The sequence below is a fragment of the Varanus komodoensis genome, unplaced genomic scaffold (assembly GCF_004798865.1).
Source record: "Varanus komodoensis strain SLA01 unplaced genomic scaffold, ASM479886v1 scaffold25, whole genome shotgun sequence".
Taxonomy (NCBI): domain Eukaryota; kingdom Metazoa; phylum Chordata; class Lepidosauria; order Squamata; family Varanidae; genus Varanus; species Varanus komodoensis.
This window is the reverse complement of record NW_025335661.1, coordinates 3,796,039-3,817,468: the sequence shown is the minus strand read 5'-3', so window position 1 is coordinate 3,817,468 and position 21,430 is coordinate 3,796,039. Positions and strand designations below refer to the sequence as shown.

Here is a 21,430-nt window from a genome sequence, read left to right as displayed (position 1 = left end):
CTATCTGTCATAAATATAAATCTTGTAGTTGTTTGGAATAAAGGTCTTTAGTTTTTATTGCCTGCGTCTGTGCAAGTAACTGGGGACGTGAGTTACAACCTCATGACAGATCCTTGCCTCTCCCCAAAAAATGAATGGAAAAATATGAAAATATTTGCACACATTTCTTGTGCTTTTTTATTCTTTAAAGAACAGAAGCAACCTTATTGACAAACAGAAAGTCATCAAATCGCACAGTCCAGATATAGTGTCTATCTTAAGAGTTCTGAAAGTGGTCAAACATGACATTGCTGACCTTCATACCAAAATATTTTAATGTGTCCCTAAAATCAGCCCTTGTACTAGAGGACTGCAAAATGACCAGTGTAACACTAATTTTAAAAAGGGATCCAGGGAGTACAGGAAATTACAAACCAGATAGATTGACATCAGTTCTGGGTAAACTGCTTAAAAGCATTACTGAAGACAGAATCAGTAAACACCTAGGAACATGGGTCCTCAAACTACAGCCTGTGAGCCGGATCTGGCCCACCATGCCCATTTATTTGGTCTGCCTCAGAGGCTTTGGACTCCCCACACCCGCCACCCACCTTGCCGCGTGGAGATCATTTTGGACTCACTCAGAGAAAATGACCTCCGAGTGAGCAAGCCGCTGCCTTGCTGTGCATGTGCCTGCTGATGCCTCACCCTGCATGTGCCCCTTGCTGCAGCCTCACCAGCCCGTGCCCACCGCTGCTGCCTTTCAACTGGCCCCCGTTGAAAAAGTTTGAGGACCTCTGTCCTAGAAGGACAAGACCTGCTGAAAAAGAAACCAGTATGGCTTCTGCAAGGGGAATTCTATCTCTCCAACCTACTGGAATTCTCTGAGAGTGTCAATAGCACATAAACAGGAGCATTGCAACAGATATTGTTTACTTGGACTTCCAAAAGGCTTTTGAGAAAGTCCCTTACCAAAAGCTCCTGAGCAAACTAAGCAGTCTTGGAATAAACCGTTTGGGGTAGGGGAATCTTCCTATGGATCACTAACTGGTTGAAGTACAAAAAACCAGGGTGAAAATAAATGGCAATTTCTTCCAATGGAGAGAGGTAACTAGTGGAGTCTCTCAGGCTTCTGTATGAAGACCAAAGCTTTTCAACCTAATCATGAATGATGTGGAATTATGAATAAGTAGTGAAGTGGCCAAGTCTGCTGATGACACTAATCTATTTACGGTGGTTAAAACCAAAAGGGATTGAGAGGAGTTCCAAAGGATCTTTCCAAGGTGGAAAAATAGGCATAAAGTGGCAAATACATTTCAGTGTAAGCAAATATAAAACAATACATGTTGGGGCATCATTAGGAATGGAATATAAAATAGAATCACCAAGATCTTACTCCACTTATGCACATTTTCAGCAGAACTGCACTTGGAATGCCATTTTCAGTTCTAGTCACCTCATCTGAAAAAGGACATTGTTGAGTAGGAAAATGTTCAGAGATGGACAACAAAAGTGATCAGGGCTAAAGCAACTTCCTTGTGAGAAATGATTACAACAGCTGGGCTTGTACAGCTTAGACAAGTAAGGGGAGACAGGACAGAGGTATTTAAAACAATGCATGGTGTGGAGAAAGTGGAGAGGGAGACATTTTTCTCCCCTTCCCATGAAACTGACTGGTGAGAGATTTAGAACAGATAAAAGGAAGTACTTCTTCACACAACATATAGTTAAACTATGGAATTTTCTGCCATGGGAAGTGGTGATGGCCAATGATTGGGATGACTTTCAAAGGGGATTAGACAGATTCATGAGGGAGGAGGTTATCAGCAGCTACTAGCCTTGCTGGCTATGTGCTACCACTTTTACTAGAGGTGTCTTGTCTGCTGAGAAGCTTAGGCAGGAATCCTGTGGGCTGTTTTGTCAGCATGTGTGCAGAGTGCTGGACTAGATGGATCTTTGGCTTGAACTAGTATTGCTTTTCTTATGTTCTAAGCATGCTGAACCAAGAGGAAATCTACAAATGCTTTCAGAAGTACAAGTTTCAGAAGCTGTGCAATCAGCAACCTTCTTCTGCATCAAATGCAGCACAAGCAAAGGCTGCAAGTTATGTGCATACAAGAGGGATACGGCTTGCACTGTGTCTGCACAGACTTGCTTGGTGTGCTCACCCAGATGGCTGGACTCACAGCCACAAGAAATCCCAGAAATCCAAGAGATCCCAGTCCAGGGAATCTGGTGCATTCCCATCCCCACAATAGATTCCTCACACATCCCTGCACATTATGCCCATCAGCTCAACTCGTCCTCTTTTGGTTCATTGTCAAGGCAATAGCTTTTGCATTGTCAACAATTACAAAACAAAAAAGAAGTCATTTGTATTATTGCCTCAGAGCAACCTGGATATTTACATTTCACAGTTTCTGCAGAACTCTTCATTGCAGATATCAGCATCATTAAAGGGTCATGGAAAATCCATACTTTTCACCACATACCACCCTATCCTCTCAGTGGTTTCACACCCAGTATTAATAACAGATGTGATTTGTAGATAAAACTCTCTAAAACATCAACTATTTTATGAATTTACCCTTCCTACCTATACACTCAGGACTTGATTCTATGAGTCCAAGTCTAATTCATTTTCATACTTGTATTTAATGCCTATCATTTTCAAAACTATTCAATTGCTGAATGTTATGCAACAGACTAAAACTTGCCCTAAATGTTAGGGAAGTTAAACCAACAGTGTTCCCTGTACCTTGATCATATACTGTGATAAGACACACATTAACATAGTGGAAAAATGGTTGTAAGGTACTTACACACTGCAGTAAACAGTGGACTATAGTGATATTTAGGCATTCTTTTTTGTAACAGGCTCCATCCAATCAGCATTCACTGGCTTACCTTGTAGTATTGAGGTGTAGTCCTATGCATGTTTAGACAGGAAAAAGCCCTGCAGTTTCCAACATGTCACAGTCTGCATGGCTGGCTGGAAGGATACTGGAACTTGTAGTTGTTTTTTCTATCTATGAGCATAGGATTGCACCTTAAAGCTCTCTTATTTCTCACCTGCTTCCTCACACTACTCAACTTTCCGCACACACATTTTTATAGCACCATCCAATTGATCTTGGATGTTATTTTGTTCTTCCTTAAATCAAAAGGTTACTGCAATAATGTTTAGCATTTAGTTTATGTGAACCAGTCTGATCCTTAAGATCTTCACAGACTATTCAGAATGTAAATAGGTATGAGCAGTATGATCTTTGGCTACAACTTTTTTTCCGCTAAAACCTTTGTTTCTTATTGATGTTTCACTATCTCTTTAATAAGACTTCCAACTCCCATCAGTCTCAACCAGCCTAGCTACAAGTCAGAAAGCCTGAGAGCTGTAGTCTAAAATATTGGCGAGGTGAGGGGCAGCAGTGTCGAGTGGCCTTTCTTAAACTATAGAATATGAAGCTACCCCAACTTCACAGTGCATAGTCATTAATAACCGTGTGTTCCCTGCATGAACAGACATTAACAGCTGAGCAGTAATTGATGCAAAGTCTTTTTACTCTATATTGATATAAATAAGTGCTCAAGAAAATGGTTACTAAACTTAACCATAGGGTCTCTCCCTTGAGCTGGCTAGCACCACCAAACAGCAACCAATGCTTAAAATGCCAAGACACAGTTTTAATAAACAGCAGGGTACCTGGTATAGAAAATTATAAAACATATACAAATTTTAACAAAAACGTATGATGCTTTCCTTGGGGGCAAAATCAATGAGAGTATTTAGAGAGTATTTCCTAGTTTCTCTTTCATCTTTGCAGCGATTCTGAAGTGTATTCCATCTGGTTAAATATATTTTGTAGAAAATCCAATTAAAGAGAACAAAAGAACAGTACTAGGATTTGATTTGATTATATGTGTATATTTCTGACTATTGCACCAAAAAAGCATACCAAATCTCTAATTCATGCTGAAATAGACAATTTTAGATGCATTCATCTGCTTCGTTACATACTCTGAAGGATGATTCTTTAACCAAATAAGGAGTTCTTTTTGCTTTGTATTTAACCTAAGCTGGCATATGAATATGCTCAAAAAATTTAACTTTGGAGGATTTGGGCCATCTAACTATGGCAGAGGGAAGGAGACTAAGGCACCAGGAGGATACATCTTATCTTGACAGCACCTGTCTCCTCCCCTTCACCCAAAATGCCACCTAAATAGCTTCTCCAAGGTCCGAGAACTTTAGAGAACTCCACTGGATATGGGAGAGAAGGAAGCTCTAAGCGCTGAATATCAGCTCCAAGGTGTTTTCCAAACTTGGACCTGGAGCTTCTAATGAACTTATAACACTCTACATGCTTTTAGGTACTGCAGGATTACGAAGTTGGTCATTCTTTTCAGAAAACCAATGTCATGATACAAATTCACAAAAATTAAACAATTAATTTTCCTGTGTTTGCTTTTAAAAGGAAGTGCTTTGCTTATGTGGATTTATCAAAGGTTGGTTCAACATGAATCTTTGACTGCAGTTCTTCAGGTTCAACCTGTATATATATATATATATATTCATTATATTGACACTAAGATTTAGATACAAATATAAATCCAATCCATTATATGTTTGGACAATATAGGTATTGGGCCACCCTTCCTATAGATAGGGCCTTCAAAACTGTTGACTCAGGCCTTATAAAAACATCTAGTTCACTGGTCCTCCTGGCTACTAACCATCAATGGCAAAACATTTTGATTCAATGTTTTCATGTGTTAAATTAGTGTACCTACTTACCTGGGGTATTGCCCTTTGAACTCATGGGAATGTTATCTTTTTCCTATTTACCAAATTACCCTTACCAAATCTGATAAAAGTGAAGCAAACATTTGGAATTGAATGGCTATACTGAACATTATTCTTAAATATACGCATGCGTTGTTGTCTCTGACTTTTGGTGATTCTATGAATGAAAGTCTTCCAAAAGACATACATATACATTTAGTACTTTGGTTTAAATTTTACCACCATTAAAATTCTATCCTACTAAAATATCACTCTTGCCACTATGGTAACTCTGAAGGATTGATTGTTGCAAGGTTCTGACTGCCAGATTCCTCAGGCTCATAAAAAAAAGTAGGCTTTCTTCTACTGTGTTACCAGCAGAGTAAAAAAAAAAAATATCTAGTTACACTTCATGTGACACATTTCAAATGGCTGCAACACCTTTATTCCTGTCCAAGGAATATTTGCCATCTGTTGCTGGTACAGAAGTGTCTGAGCATGGAAGCAGAAAAATAGCACACAGAACACTGAATGGGAGAAAAAAAGGCAACTCGCAAAGGCAGAGCAAACATTAATCACAGAAATTGGGATGTTAATCATGTGGCAGACATCAAGATTTACTGCACTTGGTTCCTTCCCCTCAAGCTAGACTGCTGAAATTGGCTACAAGAAAATTAAATTGTGCTACGAGCATTACACTGTCATTTTCTACGAACCAGCAACAAGTCACGTCCATATATAATTAATCTCATCAGCAACTACATGCAAGCCCAGTTCAGACAAACATATCTCAACTTAAGGAATGGGTGTATAAATGAGTCTTTTGTGTATACATGCAATCCCTTTGCCTTCTCTTTGCAGTATGAGCAGTCAAGACAGGGAGCCTCTAAGAATTGATCCTTTCCCATTTTATCTGGACCAGGAAACTATGATTACTATTTGAACTGGCTAGAATATGAAACCATAGGGAAGTAGTTTAATATTCTAGCTTCCTCCAAAACTGCCATCTAGTAACATCTTGATTAAGATGAACAAGAACCTTTGATTAGATGGAGATTTTCTGATTTCATTGGTCAGAAATTCACATATTTTTGTAAAGAGATGAGTGAAGAGGTTCTGTACATAATAGGGTTGGGGTAAGAGTTCTGTTTCAGTTCCTTTTTCTATAGGAATTCAAAACCACAAAGTTCCTCATACTTGGGATAGAAGTAATTTATCTAATTTCTAAGAAGTAATTTTCCCAGAAGTTATTTATCTGGAGAAAAACTTTGGGATAAACCAAAACTAACCAGTTTCAGCAATTTGTTTAAGTTTTTGTATCCTGCCCTTCACAGTGTCTCAGGGTGGCGATAACACAAATTAGATACAGCATCAATTTGAATGTTTAACTCATAAAGATTTGAATGTGTATCTTCAGCCATGCTTTTGGTAGTATTTTATTGTTGCTATCTATTGTCTAACGAGTTTCTCATTTTTAACAGTTATATGACTGGCAGGTGCTACATGATCCCTTCCATGGACATACTGGATTTGGCTGGTGCAAATGGGTGAGAACTGAAGTTCAGTCAATTTTTATAAGAATTTGCCAAAATGTGTGAATTTCTTCATATTCCAGATGGAAAGAAAATAATTAAATGATTGAAATGCAGCAGAAAGCAAAACTGAAAGATTAATCCATCCCTAGTAGAAAAATAACTTGTATATATCTTGGCTTATTGTTTTCATTTTGTGCCATCAAGTTGTCTCTGATTTATGAATGAAAAGCCCTGCAAAATGTCCTATCCATGATGGACTGGCTCAGTTCTTGCAAATTCAAGTCTCTGGCTTGTTTTATGGAGTCAATTCATATTTGGTCTTCCTTTCCCTTCTCTGCTTTCCAGGTTCCCTTGCATAATCTAGTCTTCCAGTTAATCTTGCCTTCTCATGACCTGCCCAAAGCATAACAGCTTCAGTTTTGTCAACTTTTCCTTCTAGGGAAAGCTCTGGCTTGATTTTATCTAGGACGTACACCTGACAGTCTAGGATATTTGCAAAGTTTTTCTCCGTGACTGTGTTTGAAATGCATCAATTTTCTTCCCATCAGCTTTCACACCCACACCTAGTAATAGAATGAAACTGTGTAGATGATCTTGGTCTTGGTCTTCAGTGAAACATCCTAACATTTGATTAGCATTTCTAGCTCCTTCACTGTTGCCCTTCCCAGTCTTTGAATTTATTGGTTGCAAGCTCCATTTGAATTGATGACTGAGTCAAGGTATTTAAACCCTTTCACAACTTCAATGTCACCATTGTTCATGATTACCTTCTGTAATTCTTCTTGTAATCCTGATATTTGTCTTCTCAATATATAGCTGCAGCCTGCTTTTGAAATTCCTTTTTCACTTTCATCAGGAGTTGTTTCAACTGGCTTATTATGCTTAAGAAACAAATCATGAAACAAAATGGAATGAAAGCATTTTCTTGCATTTAAAATTGTGTTCTTATTAACTTCTCTGGTGATGATCCTTGGAATCAGTTATTGTGGCCCCCATAGCAAGTATAGATATATTATCATTACAATTAATGATGGTATTGGAATTCTAATAATATAAGAATTAATTTTGATTTTGAAGTTGAATGAATGTAAGATGAAACATGCTTGTTTTTAACTTTGCATTATGTTCTCAGACCCATTTCTCTAACCAGTCAGAAGATTTTGATACATTGAACAATCCATGTTGTTAGCTAGAAGTTCTCTTCTTTAAATTATTCTTAAATAATTGTAACTAATATTTAAATTATAAACTAAGCATACCAAATCCACATTGCCCTCTAGCAAAACCAGTTCTATATGGATATTGTTGTGCCAGCAACTGTGGGTTCCATCACCTAGCTGAGATCCATATATGTGAAACTACAGACCAACATTAATTAGAGCCACTAAATCCAATTAATTTAGATTAATTTATGTACATTAATTAGAGCAAACAGCTTTAACCATGGAAGTTATACTAGTCCTACATCTATAAAGCCATCTCCTATGATCTGAGCACCAAAATGGACACATTGACAGCTGTTGCCATGAACCCACCAGTAGCACCCTTTGATCTTTCTTTTGTTCCTAAATCCAGGCATGTTTGGAGCAGAGGAAACACACTTCAGCTTGTTATTTTCCTTCAATAAACATGCATCATCCAGATGACTTATTTGCTTGCATTTGTTAGCCAGCCAGCCAGCCGAGGAGTTTACATCTGACAAATGCACACATAGCTAAAGCTTTTTGCACACTGAGATATGTGCTTAGTATGCCTGATGACTTTCATGACACATATCCAAAAAGGACAATTCTACTAATACAAAGAAAGATTTTTGAACATCCATACAAGGTTATGCTGGCTATGCCAGCAATTTCTTCCACCTTTGATGGGGGTTGAGATGGTCCTTTTTATCCAGGCCCTGAGGAATTCCAGAAGTAAGCAGACAGCAAATAATGGTGTGTTGGGTGCAGAGCGATGGAGTGGGACTTTCACCCTCCAAGTGTGCAGTGTAAGTCTCATGAGTACCCATTTTTGAACTACATAGGAATTTACATTCTGCTGTTTCAGACTGGCTCTGTGGCAGCAGTGCTACTGGTGGGATTCCACCTGCATCATGGTTATCTGATGCTGAAGGCACCTATACTGGTGATGTACTCAGGCTGGCAGGTTCAAAGGAAGAAAATATAACATGAACTACTTGATGAGCATCTGATGCACCTATAAAGATGGGATACTTGTCTTTAAAATGACATTTTCAATGGCCAATGTAACACCAGTTTAAAAAAAAAAAGGATCCAGAGGTGATCTGGGAAATTACAGACCAGTTAACTTAATATATGTTCTGGGTAAACTGTTTGAAAGCATTATTAAAGATAGAACCAGTAAGCACACAGGGGAACAAGCACTGTTGGTAGAAAAGGGCAACAGAGGAGGAATTAAAGTAGCTTTCATCATTTGGACTATATTCCCAAATAAAAACCCCCTGTAACTTCATGGGAAACTCTTCAATATTCTATTTTCTTCAATATGGAGCCCAGTCACAAAATGGAACCCAGTCAGAAGTAAGTAACAGTTTAAATCTAAGCCTTAGGTTCTTAAGTATGAATGTGAAAATGGCAGTTTAAATCACTGTTTTAATTTTTTTTAAAGTTTAAATCACTGAGGGATCCACTAGTGCCCATGGAATTATGTTGTTAGCACCAGCCCTTGCTAACAAACTCAGGATGTGAATAATAGTTTCTTACTATAGTAAACACATAGTGGGGGCGGGGCTTAAGGGAGTTTTTGGAGAGTGTGTAGAACATAATTTTGTAAACTGTATGGGATGGGATGGAACATGGAATCTGACATCACTATAATAATTTACATAATACTTAGACATATTTACAGTTTAGAAAATAAAGCCCCCCACTTCAATTTTTCATAATGAACTAAATAACTTAAACAGATTTCTTTCTGATAATCATATGTTACCAATAAATATAACTCACTAATGTTTACTCTAACACAGTGCAAAAAAGCTAGCAACAGAATTTTGTGCTGCCTTCACATTAGTTTTGCATGTTAAACTGTATCAACTATTTCATCAATTTCATTCCACTTTTCATTAGATCAGTCTACTGTATGCTCTCTTGGAGATATTATTGCTCTATTTAAAATGTAAGAAGTGCAGTGTAATGAAGAAATGGCTTCAAAAATTTAAACTTGAGACCTTTTGGCCTAATTGATTATAAATTTCTGAATGTAAGAAACATTTTTTTTAAAAAAAAAATCAATGTCCTATGTATGTTGTTGGAAATTCCTGTTATGAGTAATCAATTTTGTATTTAGGGTGCAACCTAATGAATATAATTTGGGCCAGGTGTGCTTTTCAGTACTACTGAGCTGCAGGATACATTTAGGTAGAGTACCATGACTCATTTTATTCCTCTAAGAGTCTGCATGCACAGGACACCGAAGAATATGCTGACCACCACACTTGCATTTGGCTGTTAGAATGTCTTCCAATGTACCTAGATGTAGTACTCAAGTAAATACAAAAGGTGAAAGAATGAATGTGACACATCTGGAGGGTGACAACTATGGAAAAGGCCTTCGTGGTGGTAGCTGCCAAGTTTGGCATGCTCTGCCCACTGAGATCCCCCAGTACCAACACTGCCATCCTTTCAGCACTAAGACTTCCCCACTTATTTGATAGAATCTGACAGAATTTTTTAACCAATAGCAGGGTGTTTATGGTTGAGTGGCTTACACTGTTTTGTGAGTAATCACCATTATGATATGCTTTAAATGTCTTTTACCATTTTACTAATTCTGTACCTGGAGATACTAATACTAATATATTGAATACATGCGGTTTGATCTTGTTGTTCCTTTTATTGCAGAGGCTGTGTGATTCATTTTGGTCATGGTCAAGCATTTAAATTAGCTTGGTATCTGTCAGGATGGAAGGATAAAGGACAGTCATCAGAGAACAAGGACTGACTGTGGTTGCTTATTTAATGTACAAAATTTGATGCTGTGTAAAGTAGGAAATGGCCACGAGCATAAAAATTTCCCAGGGGAAGAGTTACAAATCTTCCACTTGGGATGCCACACTTGTTTTTGTTTTATAGCAGAAATATACAAATGAAAGAATCTACCATCAGGATGTACCCTAAATATTCTACTAGAGAGGGACCAAGCTGCAATGATACAAATGAAGACCACTGTTAAGGTTCAAACTGAATGATGAAATAATTAAAGGCATTCAACAATATTTTCTGCAGTTCTCAAACAGAAAACAGTACAGCAATGCAATGGCGGCTTTGTACTCTCAGGAGAAGCTATGTTTTTTCCAGTGGAACCTCTAAAATAAGATGGAAAGAGAAACTGATTCAGTGTTTACATTTAAATCATATTTATATTCAGGAGAAGTTATTTTATTGCATCATAACAAAGCATTTTGCATCAGTTGTTAAAATAAGTAAATCAACTGTAAGTACAGGTTTTTTTTCCATCTTAATTTGAGGAAGAAATAAGGATAGACTCTAAAATAGAAATTGCCCAATTTAAGACGTGTTCATGTGTCATCAGGAAGTAGGGCCTCCCCCACACACACACACCTTTTGTTGCTTCTGCTTTCAGTTCTCATCCACAGATACAAAAGCTCTACGGGCAACCAAATGGCTGGGCAGCATCTGTGCGATGGAGTAAATGGCCTGATTTAATAGTGTTCGCAGGTTGGCAGAACTGCCTTAACTAGACAAGAGCAGTTACTTAGAAAGATGATCTTTAGTCTCACCTGGCTTCAAAGTACCACACCTATCTGGGAGCCCCAGAATGCCCATAGCTTTGTTCTTCAACTGCCAGGTAGCAGGTTATAGTTTGCTTCTTCCTTTCTCATGGAAGCTTTGCAGTTTAGTGGTGAGGCCCATACTTTACACCAGTGACAAAAAATAACAAGACAGGACTCTTTCGAGACCCTGTTATTGGAATGAGTACACTTTAAATCCTTTAATGAGGATCCATTGGAGGGCAAGTCTGGTGCCAGCAGCCATGGTAATTCCAGTTCCAATAGTGTATATTAAAGTTCAGATACTGATCAGATACTGTCATAGTTCTGACCATAAATGATGCTGACTAGCAATCTGGCAGTGTCATTCCCATGACCTGCTGGGTAGCTTCCAGGAATCTGTGATTTACACCAATGTACACCAATGCTAGGAGCATGGGTAATAACCAGGAAAAGCTTGAAGTTCTCCTGGGAATAGGAGGGTATGATCTGGTGGGGTTCATGGACGCTTGGTGGGATAAATGGCAAGACTGGAATGTAAACATATAGGGTATCACCTGTATAGAAAGGACAGGAAGGAAAAGAGGGGTGGGGACATGGCTTTATATGTCAGGGAAGGGATAGGATGCAGTGAGATAGAATGCAGGGAAGATGGGGATCTGGTAGAGGAAGTCTGGGTGAAACTAAGGGGTTTTGACAGGGAGAGGGACCGGATAGTGGGGGTATGTTATCGCCCTCCAGGTCAACTTGAGACCCTGGATGATGTCCTGACAGGCCAGATTCTAAGGCTATTTCAGGGGAGGGACACAATAATTATGGCAGATTTCAATCTCCTGGATGTTATTTGGGAGACTCACTCAGTGATGACAGCCAGGTCGCACTGCTTCCTAGATGCTATAGAGGGAGGGTTTTCACACAGAGGATCTGAACAGCGATGAAGGGGTGGGGGGACATCCTTGACTTGGTTTTGACCAACAGGGAGGAGCTGATAGATGAGGTACAGATTAGGCGAGCTCTGGATGTGAGTGATCACTCCATCCTTTCCTTTGAGATCAGGGGAATGGGGATGTGCAGCAGGTTGAACACTAGAAGCTGGGATTTCAAGAGGGCCAACTTTGGCCAACTGAAGGCCAGACTGGGGAAAGTTTCCTTGGATAGGTTAATGGAAGATAAGGGAATTGAGGAGGGGTGGATGTCCCTCTAAAGGGAGGTTGTGGAAGCACAAGCATTGATGATACCTCTAGTTAGTAAGGTGGGGAGGCAAAGGAGAGTGCAGCTATGGATGCAAAAGGAGGTGGTTAGAGGGATTAGATGTAAGAGCAACCTCCGTAGGAAATGGGTACTGGGAGCAAATAGACAAAAGGATATACCAGGAGGAGGAGGCCCGGTGCAGGATTCTTCACAAGGCTAAGGCTGATTACAAGCTGAGACTTGCAAAGAATATCAAGAGCAACAAAGAGGGCTTCTATCAGCATGTAAATTGCAAGAGGAAGGGGAGACAGGTAGTGGGACTGCTAAATAAGGAGGAAGGGGATCCAATAACTGATGCAAGACACCAGGCACATATGCTAAATGACAATGTTGCCTCTGTATTCTCCCCAGAGCAGGGTGGGGGAGATCTGCATGAGATTAGATGAGGCCAGGGACTTAGGGGCACAGATAAGAGTCATCTGCCCCCCAGAGGTTGAGGAGCTCCTCAGGGCATTGGACACTACAAAGGTGCCGGGCCCTGATGGGTTGCACCCAAGGGTACTTCGAGAGTTGACAGGGGTTCCATCATGCCCACTGGCCTCCATTTTTGAGTCCTCGTGGAGAATGGGTGAAGTTCCAGAGGACTGGAGGGTGGCATCAGTGCTCCCAATTTTCAAAAAGGGCAGTAGAAAGGAAATGGAGAATTACAGACCAGTTAGCCTTACGTCCATTGTAGAAAAAACAATGGAAGGGCTCATAATAGCGAGAGATCTAGTGATGCTAGATAGGGAAGGGAGGCTGGTAGCCACACAACATGGCTTCTGCAATAACAGTTCCTGCCAGACAAACCTTGTGGAATTCTATGACAAGGTTTCAAGGTGGCTAGACAGAGGGGATGCAGTGGATGTGGTTTACCTGGATTTCAGCAAGGCCTTTGACAAAGTGCCACATGATATCGTGGTTGAGAAATTGAGGAGTTTTGAGATAGACCAATGCACTGTTTGATTGATTAGGTCATGGTTGACTGACTGAAAACAGAGGCTAACCATTAGTGGGGAATCATCAGGATGGTGGCCAGTGACAAGTGGGGTCCCCCAGGGCTCTGTCCTGGGGCCAATCCTGTTTAATCTTTTCATCAACAACATGGAAGAAGGAGTGACCGGTCTGCTGATCAAAGTCACAGACGATACTAAAACTGGGGCAGTGGCCACAACTGAGGAGCAGGTACTCCAGATCCAAAAGGATCTGGACAGACTATGGAAATGGGCAGGAGACAACAGGATGGCATTCAATGTTGATAAGTGCAACGTCTTGCACTTGGGGCATAGGAATGAGTGTCATAAGTATAGGTTAGGGGACAAGTGGCTGGGGAGCAGCACTTGTGATCTTGGGGTGCTGGTTGACTGCAGACTAAACATGAGTCAGCAGTGTGATGTGGTGGTCAAGAGGGTCAACAGCACCCTTGGTTGCATAGCCAGAAGCGTGGCTTCTAAATCGAGAGAGGTATTACAACCACTCTATACAACTCTGGTGTGCCTGCAACTGGAGTATTGTGTTCAGTTTTTGGCTCCTCATTACAGGAAGGATATAGCCAGGTTAAAGTCAGTGCAGCGTAGGGCCACAAGGTTGGTGGCCAGTTTGCAGGGAAAGCTGTATGAGGCAAGACTGGGTCTTTTCAGCCTGGAGAAAAGAAGACTCCAAGGGGATCTGTTGGCAACATACAGGTATGTGAGGGGGTGTCATACGGAACTGGGTAGAGACCTCTCCCCCCCTGCAGAGGAGGGCAGGTCATGCTCCAATGGAGCGAAGCTCAGGGAACCAAGGTTTCATTTGGATGCCAGGAAGCACTTCCTGACAGCTAGGACCCCTGGGGTATGCAATGGGCTTCCATGGGAAGTGGTTGAGGCCCCATTGGTGAGGGTGTTTAAGGATAGGCTAGACATGCACATGGGAGGCATGTTGTGAGCAGAGCTGGCTGGAGCCAGAGGTCAGACTAGATGGCCCAGGAGACCACTTCTGACTCGCTCTGTTTCTATATTTCTGTGTTTCTATGTTTACCCACAGACTATCCCAAGTGCAATTCATGCTATCAAGTTAAAAGTATCAAGGAGCAGGTGCCAGGAAATTCTCTGCCTGAGGGATCCTGGGGAGAGAAACTGCTACGTCTGGGAAGAAAATAGTGGGGCTTTATGGCCTGGTATAAAGTAGTTTGCTATGCATCTTTTACTCAGAACTAAAACATATTCTTAGGAGAGACAAAAAAAGGAGCAGAAACATCCCCCTACCCCAAAACCCACAAACTGCTCTAATTTCTGATTTAGAGGTTGCTGTTATATACTGGTGCATCTTGGTAGAAGGTGATGGAATGGCACTCTTCCAAAATTCAGATGAGATTAAAAAAATGAAAGTAAACACAAAAATATGAAATTATAAATAAGAAATTACAAAATTACATTCTTTGCTTCAGCATCAAATGATCCAGATGTACAGCAGCAAGTACTGCACTGTTTGGCATTTGCGCTATTTTACAACTACAAAGAATGTCAGGGAGAACTAATAATATAACAAACCACACAGACTTGTCAATGCCTCAACATTTAGAATACAGTAGTTGGGGGAAAATGCAAAACTATTCTATAGCTACTTCTCTTTTTAAATCTGCTAATTCTTTCTGCTTTTAAATTATGTGCTTAATAATCTCCTGAAGGTTTTTGTTGAAGTAAAGGCTTTATAATACTACAATGCTAGTTTTGTTTTCAGATGAGATCCCTTTTGCCTGTAGATTGCTTGGTTCCAAATCGAATGTATCAGGCACCAATTTCAACTGCAATACTTAAATCAGCCTCTTTTTTTACATGCAGAAAGCCTACAAATATTGTTTAAATCCATATACACAGCATTCCTTTAAATCCCTGCCAAGCCCAGCTATGGTATAGTACTGTTACAAGATACTGCAACAAAGTAATGATTTACAGTGCAGGTTACTCAGAATAGATTTTCTGTGAAGATCAGAAGCACAGGTCTTAGTCAAAGTAGCATTCCAGCTGAACCTATTTTTCACATGAGATAACATTGCTTAATCTGTATGACAGAGAGCACTGGAAAATCATCACAAGCAAAGGTTTCAGTTTATGGGATTTTATATAGCATCAACTGAATTTCAATAGGTAGACTGGCCAAGAATTTCCCCCTTGCAAGATTTGTACATTAGCAGAGAAATGGATTACCATTTCTTCATACATGTGTAAGAACACACACCATTAAATATATTTTGAATCCTTCCACAGAGGCAATTAAGCACAATGTGGAACAGTGGCAAGCAAGAAAATGAATTTTGCCCTTTCTAAGTACGTACATCTTGGTCTATCTCTTGAGATAGAGTTCTTTAACCACGCATAGAGTTGAACGAAAGCCAGAAGGGTTTGTGTATATTTGGACTCCAGAAATCACTATTAAAAACAAGTTGGACTGTTTTATCTATGGATTGGTGAACAGGACAATTGCATATTCATATTAAGAAGGTAAAAGGGGCTTCATGGAAGAGGTGCATTGGTAAGGAATTGTTTGTGTTGTTATTATGGGTGACACAATAACGGTTGTACCCTGTGCTTTACCAGGTGCCATTACCCAAACATTAGGAAAAGGATAACTATCTGGAACAGTTTTGATACAACTACATCAAATTCAGGCAATGCAGCTCGATCATCTGTAGTCAAAAAGGAGTTAAATCCTGTCAATTAATTAACAGATCCAACATAGGGTTCACTCAGTAGGATTGACTCAGAAATACACAGTATTGGTGTATACAAAAGGAGCAACAGAACTAAGGGTTTCTAGTAAGGTAGTGTTGAATCATCCCACTCCAGCTGATCTTGCCTGGTTGCATTTTGTTTGTCTCCTTTATTTCCAATGGCTTCTTCCTCCTCTTCTTCCTCTTCTTCTTCACTTTCATCTGATTCAGCACTGGTTGTATCTTCATCTTCATCTTCTAGATCCTCTTCTTCCTCATCAGTTTCTTCTTCTACATGATGAGGTTCTTCATATTTCTATATAGTCCAGAAACATTAAAAAGATCTACTGATAAAAATGCATTTTTCTTTCAAAGACTAAACAGAAAACAGGGAAATAGCTAGAAAATCTGAATCTTCCTGAATTTGAAAGGAACATCAATATTAAGCAGTCAGCTCCTTCCTTAGAATTCTGTCTTCAAATGTTTAATTATGCAACCATAATTTAACAGCAGCTACATACCTACTGAGAATGGGTAGTGGTGTATGGGAGACATATCCGTACTGAGTGAAAGTGATGTACACTGGAAAATGAAGGAAGCTAAATGATGAAACTAGGCAGCAGAGGTAATTGAGGTGTCATTCAATTAGATATGGCCTGAAGCCTTTTCTTTAGGATGCAATTAAAACATTAATCATGTAAAGCTATCCAAACAGATGTCATCTACCAATACTTGATCCACGGAGAACAACTAATCATTATATAATAGATAGATAGAGGATAGATAGGTGGTAGATAGACAGCACTACTGCGTAAGTATTGAATTCAAAGTGTGAAAAAATGTCAGATTATAAATACTGGATATGAAAAATGCCAGTCTACAATTATCAGATAACATAGATGTAAAACGATGGCTATATTTACAAATATTTTTACTAAGAATACTTGGGTTTACTGTCCTTCTAAGTTAGAATTAAACTAAATGTGATTGGGCCAGCATCCACATGCCCAGCCTGTTTTCATATAAAGTGGAATAGATGAAGACACAGGAAAACAGATGCATGTTCATTGGTGTGGATTAGCTCTCAATAAACAGGCAGAACAGATTTGAGAAATGGTTTCCAATCATTTTAACTTCTCATTAATGGCTGTTGTTATGTCAGGAACTATATAGCCTTCAGTGGCCAGGGGCTAATTAGCTAGATTTATATTTTGGAAGCTCAGTGTTCAGGTCCCAAATCATTTTCTATCTTTTTTTTTGAGGGGGAGGCAGCATAAAATTATAATTCTGTTCCTATTCTATTGATACAGATCTGGGGCCATGACTTACTGATTTTCCTAACAGTATTGGTGAGCATCACATGGCTTAACCAGCAATTTCAACACAATGTGCTTAGCCAGAAAAATACTGGTTTTGCAGAAGCTGCTGAGCAAACACATGGTCAGAGAGCTTTTCTGAACAAATTTTTCTCAGCCAGCTGGCCTGTGGGAATGAGCTAGGATGGTATCAAGTCGAACTATCATTCCAAAAAGAGATGTAACACAAACTGCTTGGATTTAAGTAAAGCACAGTTGGAAAGATATAGAAGGTCACTGAAGGACATCTTCAGTTTAGTTTGGTGGATCCAGCCCATCTCCCACTAAGGGAGCTAATATCACCACTAAAATGTAAGATTAGCTTCAATCAATAAAAGGAACAATCCTGTATTGTAACATGACAAACAGCTTGTTTTCTTTGGGTGCGTATGATTGTTTCTGGCAATATTACTTTTTGAGGTGGGAACTGTTGCAACTTACTTCCTTGACATGTAACTCAGTAAAACTGGAGGTCCAGATCGTGTGGGAGAAACTCAAGTTGGTGCTGTTTCACATACACAGGCATTCACATGCACAGCTGTTACAGGAAGTGGAGCAAACTAAGTGTGGGACTGAGCCACAGCATAGACTTCTCCCACATGATCTTAGCATTCCAGAGCTCCTAAGCAAGGGAGTACTGCATACCATAGCAGCAACAGCTGAAAAATAATGTTTAATGAACTTTTTACAATGTTGTTTAATGAAGGTCTTGGGCATGCTTCACCCACAGAGGATATGATGAAGATATTCTTTTTGGATAGGAAATAGAATAGACAAACATTTATCATACATGATTCAGTTCTTCAAGAAACTCAGTGGCCTTTTTAATTCATGGGCCATAAGGAGAGTAGGACATGGGCAGTACCCCAGCCTCTGGTTGTTTTTCAGTTGCTCTAAAAGGAGTGATCTAGAACCCTGATTATGCAGAGTTGCACATCACATGATAAAGATAGCCATGAATAGTCATACATACATAGATACTTTGTATCATTCAGAATACGTCACTGTACCCAGGTCTATCAGAACATATCACTGAACACATCAAAGTTGGGAAGAAGGGCCTCCAGGGAAGCCGACATAAATGGTAGGTGGTTGCAGTCCCATGCCCCCATGCAGTTAGTGAATGCTTGGGGTTTTGCAAAGCAAGACCAAAATCTGAAAGGGGCTACTGTATGAGTCACCACTGAAAAAGCTAAATCCACCAAATTTTTAGAACATCAAATGCTACTTACTTCCATTGGATTAACAGTGATGGTTAGTGCTGAATCATCCCAGTCCATTTCATTTTCTTTACTACTTTCATTTTCCTTTGAGCTGTGATGGTAAACTGTCCGAATTCTGTATACTCCCAGAGCTATGATGAAGACTAGGATACTGATACATGTTATTATGACGATAGTGGCCATACTCGGAAGGACTATAATGAAAAAAAAAGAAAGATTCAGCATACCCTTCCTGTTCCATTTCAGTAAACACTTATGCATATGTTCTTGTCTTTCTGTCCACTGAAAACAAGCTAATTATGCTGTTACATTCAATTCAATTCAATATAATTGCAGCAACTGCCAAGATACTTAATGCTTTCTAATGTTCCCCCCATTTCTTGTATTACTACAAGAATTACTACTACAAGTATGGTGTGGTGGCTAGAGTGTTGGATTGGGGACCTGGGAGGTCTGAATTCTGATCTCCATCAGCCATGAATCTCTTGTGTGACTTGGGGTCAGTCACTCACTTTCAGTCCAACTTACCTCACAGGGTTATTGCTGTGAGGATAACATGGAGCTATTGGGTTCCTCCCAAGAGGATAAAAGCAGGATATAAATTCAATATAATAATAATAATAATAATAATAATAATAATAATAGTTTTTCCTGCTGAAATCTATGTCAACAAGAAAATAAAAACAATGGATGCTATCAATGTCACAGCTGGATGCAATGTCAATGTTACATCCTCCCAATATTCCTAAATGGTACCAACTCTTGAGACCTATGAAGAATACATATGTTGTTATTAATCTGAGAAATCACTGTGGGCCCCTGCCTACTCTCCCTACCACTGGCATGCACATCTGCAGCTACAGACATTTACATTGCAGACTGTAATGCCAAGGAGTGAGGTGTATTGTATATGCTCTATGAGAAGAATGGTGAAAATGTTATTAAGCTCATAGTGTAGTGAACTTGCCCAGTGTCCAAAAATCAGATAGGTTTTGGAGATGTGCCAAAGCCTATCTGATTTTCCGCTTTTTAGGAAAAGCACAACAGATGATTGCCTTGAAACTTTTTTCCCCAAGTATATTCCTTAGATAAGAGCTGCTTTTGGTCAGCAGAACCAAAACTGTTTCCTTTACTGAAACAGCTGTACACCTCTCCATCTTCCAGGAAGAGGAGGTTACAGCCTTTGTGTAATGACAGCCTCTGAAACAGCAAGAAAGAAGAACTGTATAAAATCCATGACATTATTGCCATGTGGTGAAGAGGAGTACCAATTGCCCAGCTGTTCAGTTCTGTGGAAGATAATTGGAGCATCTCCAAAATGGCTATAGATGAGGGAGTATAAGCTTTCACTTATCTCTATCCTGCATCTACATATATGCCATCATTGTGTTCAATAAACTGTATATCATATTTGACACAGGTGATTTCATTTGTTTCTAAGTATCCTAAAATCTGAAAGGAGGCCCCAAGTCTGGAGCAAGACCCTAGAGAGAGATATATGGAGTTGTTGCATTAAATATCAGTGGCACTACTCCGCTTTGCCAATGCATTGTAAGACACTTCTGTCTCTTTTTTTTTTTTAGAGCTAAAACAAAATAATGGAAAATTGGTTGTTCAGTGACTGCAGCCTTGTATATAATGTGCAGAGGCAGTAGTCCTCTGAATGACAGATGCTGGGACAAATAACAGCACAAAAACATGACTTTCTAATCCTCCTTGTGAAAACCAAATGGCATTTGGCTGACTGCTTCTAGAAAAGAATGCTAGACTAGATGGATTTTGGTCTGATCCAGCAAAGCAATTCGTATCTTCTTAGTACATTTAATACCTGAGCCATGATTAGTGTTTACACTTTCCTCTGGGTGATGGATGGATTGGAAAAACTGTGGCTGTATTACCATATGATTTACATATTCCATAATATTAGAGTTGGAGTTATGTAGAATATTAACCTAGAAGTAAAGGGAAAAAAACCAGGTTTAATATTACAGATGAGTTGGCATTCCAAAGCATGTCTTTCAGTATGTGTCTAAAATTCTAGTAGAAAATGGTGCATTGGATAGATGTTTTATTTGTTTTCTCAGCACTTCTTGGTGAAAACAGTTAATTCTGGGCTTTAACATCAAGCTCCACCCCACTCCAAAGAGGAAGAGGAGGAGGAAGAAGCAGAAGAAGATGATGACAACAACAACAACAACAACCTTTGGGGAGAGATGAGGCAGCAGCACTTGATTACAGGGGAAAAATGGACGTTGGAACAGTTGCCATAGCCATGGGAATGATGTAGAATGGTGTTTGCTGGCATACATATTCTTAAATAAGGAAGGGTGCTGTTCTATGGGTCTTGACACTGCTTGAGAAGTCTTGGGATAATGAGGATTTTGAGGCCATACACAAACGTCTGCCTCACTACACTCCTCTATCTGTTTCCCCAGAAAGCTCTGCGGCAGCTCTTATTCTTAGGTTGGTGTCCATGCCTCAGACAGAGATGGGAGGAGAGGAAAAGGGGCATGCTCATAAGCAGGGAGGGCAGGGAATCAGTGAGGCAGGATTCACTCCCATGGTCTGTCCAGTCCCAGTCCCATCTCCTAATAGCACTACTGCAAAAATGTGAAAAGAAGGACAACCCTGAGTGCAACCCAGGAGGGCATAGGAATTTTGGAGGCCTCTGTTAAGTGGGAAACTTTATAGGGTTGTACTCTGAGTAAGTTAAGGTAGACATATAAACCCTGTGTTTGTTGGAAGTATGGAGATGACACAGCCTGCTTCAGCCCCAATATGCAGCATCCTATCTGCCCACTGTCAAAATTACTGCAACTTCAGAGCCCAGCATATCTTCCATTGGCCAAATCCAAGTTAGATTTGTGTAGACTTATCT

General features: G+C 39.7%; 1 protein-coding gene across 1 annotated transcript in view; it reads right to left on the bottom strand.

Moving 5' to 3' along the window:
• Positions 1 to 16,077: 16,077 nt before the first annotated feature.
• Positions 16,078 to 21,430, bottom strand: part of CLSTN2 (calsyntenin 2) — a 253,636-nt gene continuing 248,283 nt past the window's right edge. The window contains exons 15-17 of the mRNA XM_044432738.1: positions 20,381 to 20,504; positions 18,562 to 18,746; positions 16,078 to 16,290 (exon numbers count right to left, since the gene is read on the bottom strand). Coding sequence (XP_044288673.1) covers positions 16,078 to 16,290; positions 18,562 to 18,746; positions 20,381 to 20,504 — 522 coding nt within the window. The remainder of the gene's footprint in view (positions 16,291 to 18,561; positions 18,747 to 20,380; positions 20,505 to 21,430) is intronic.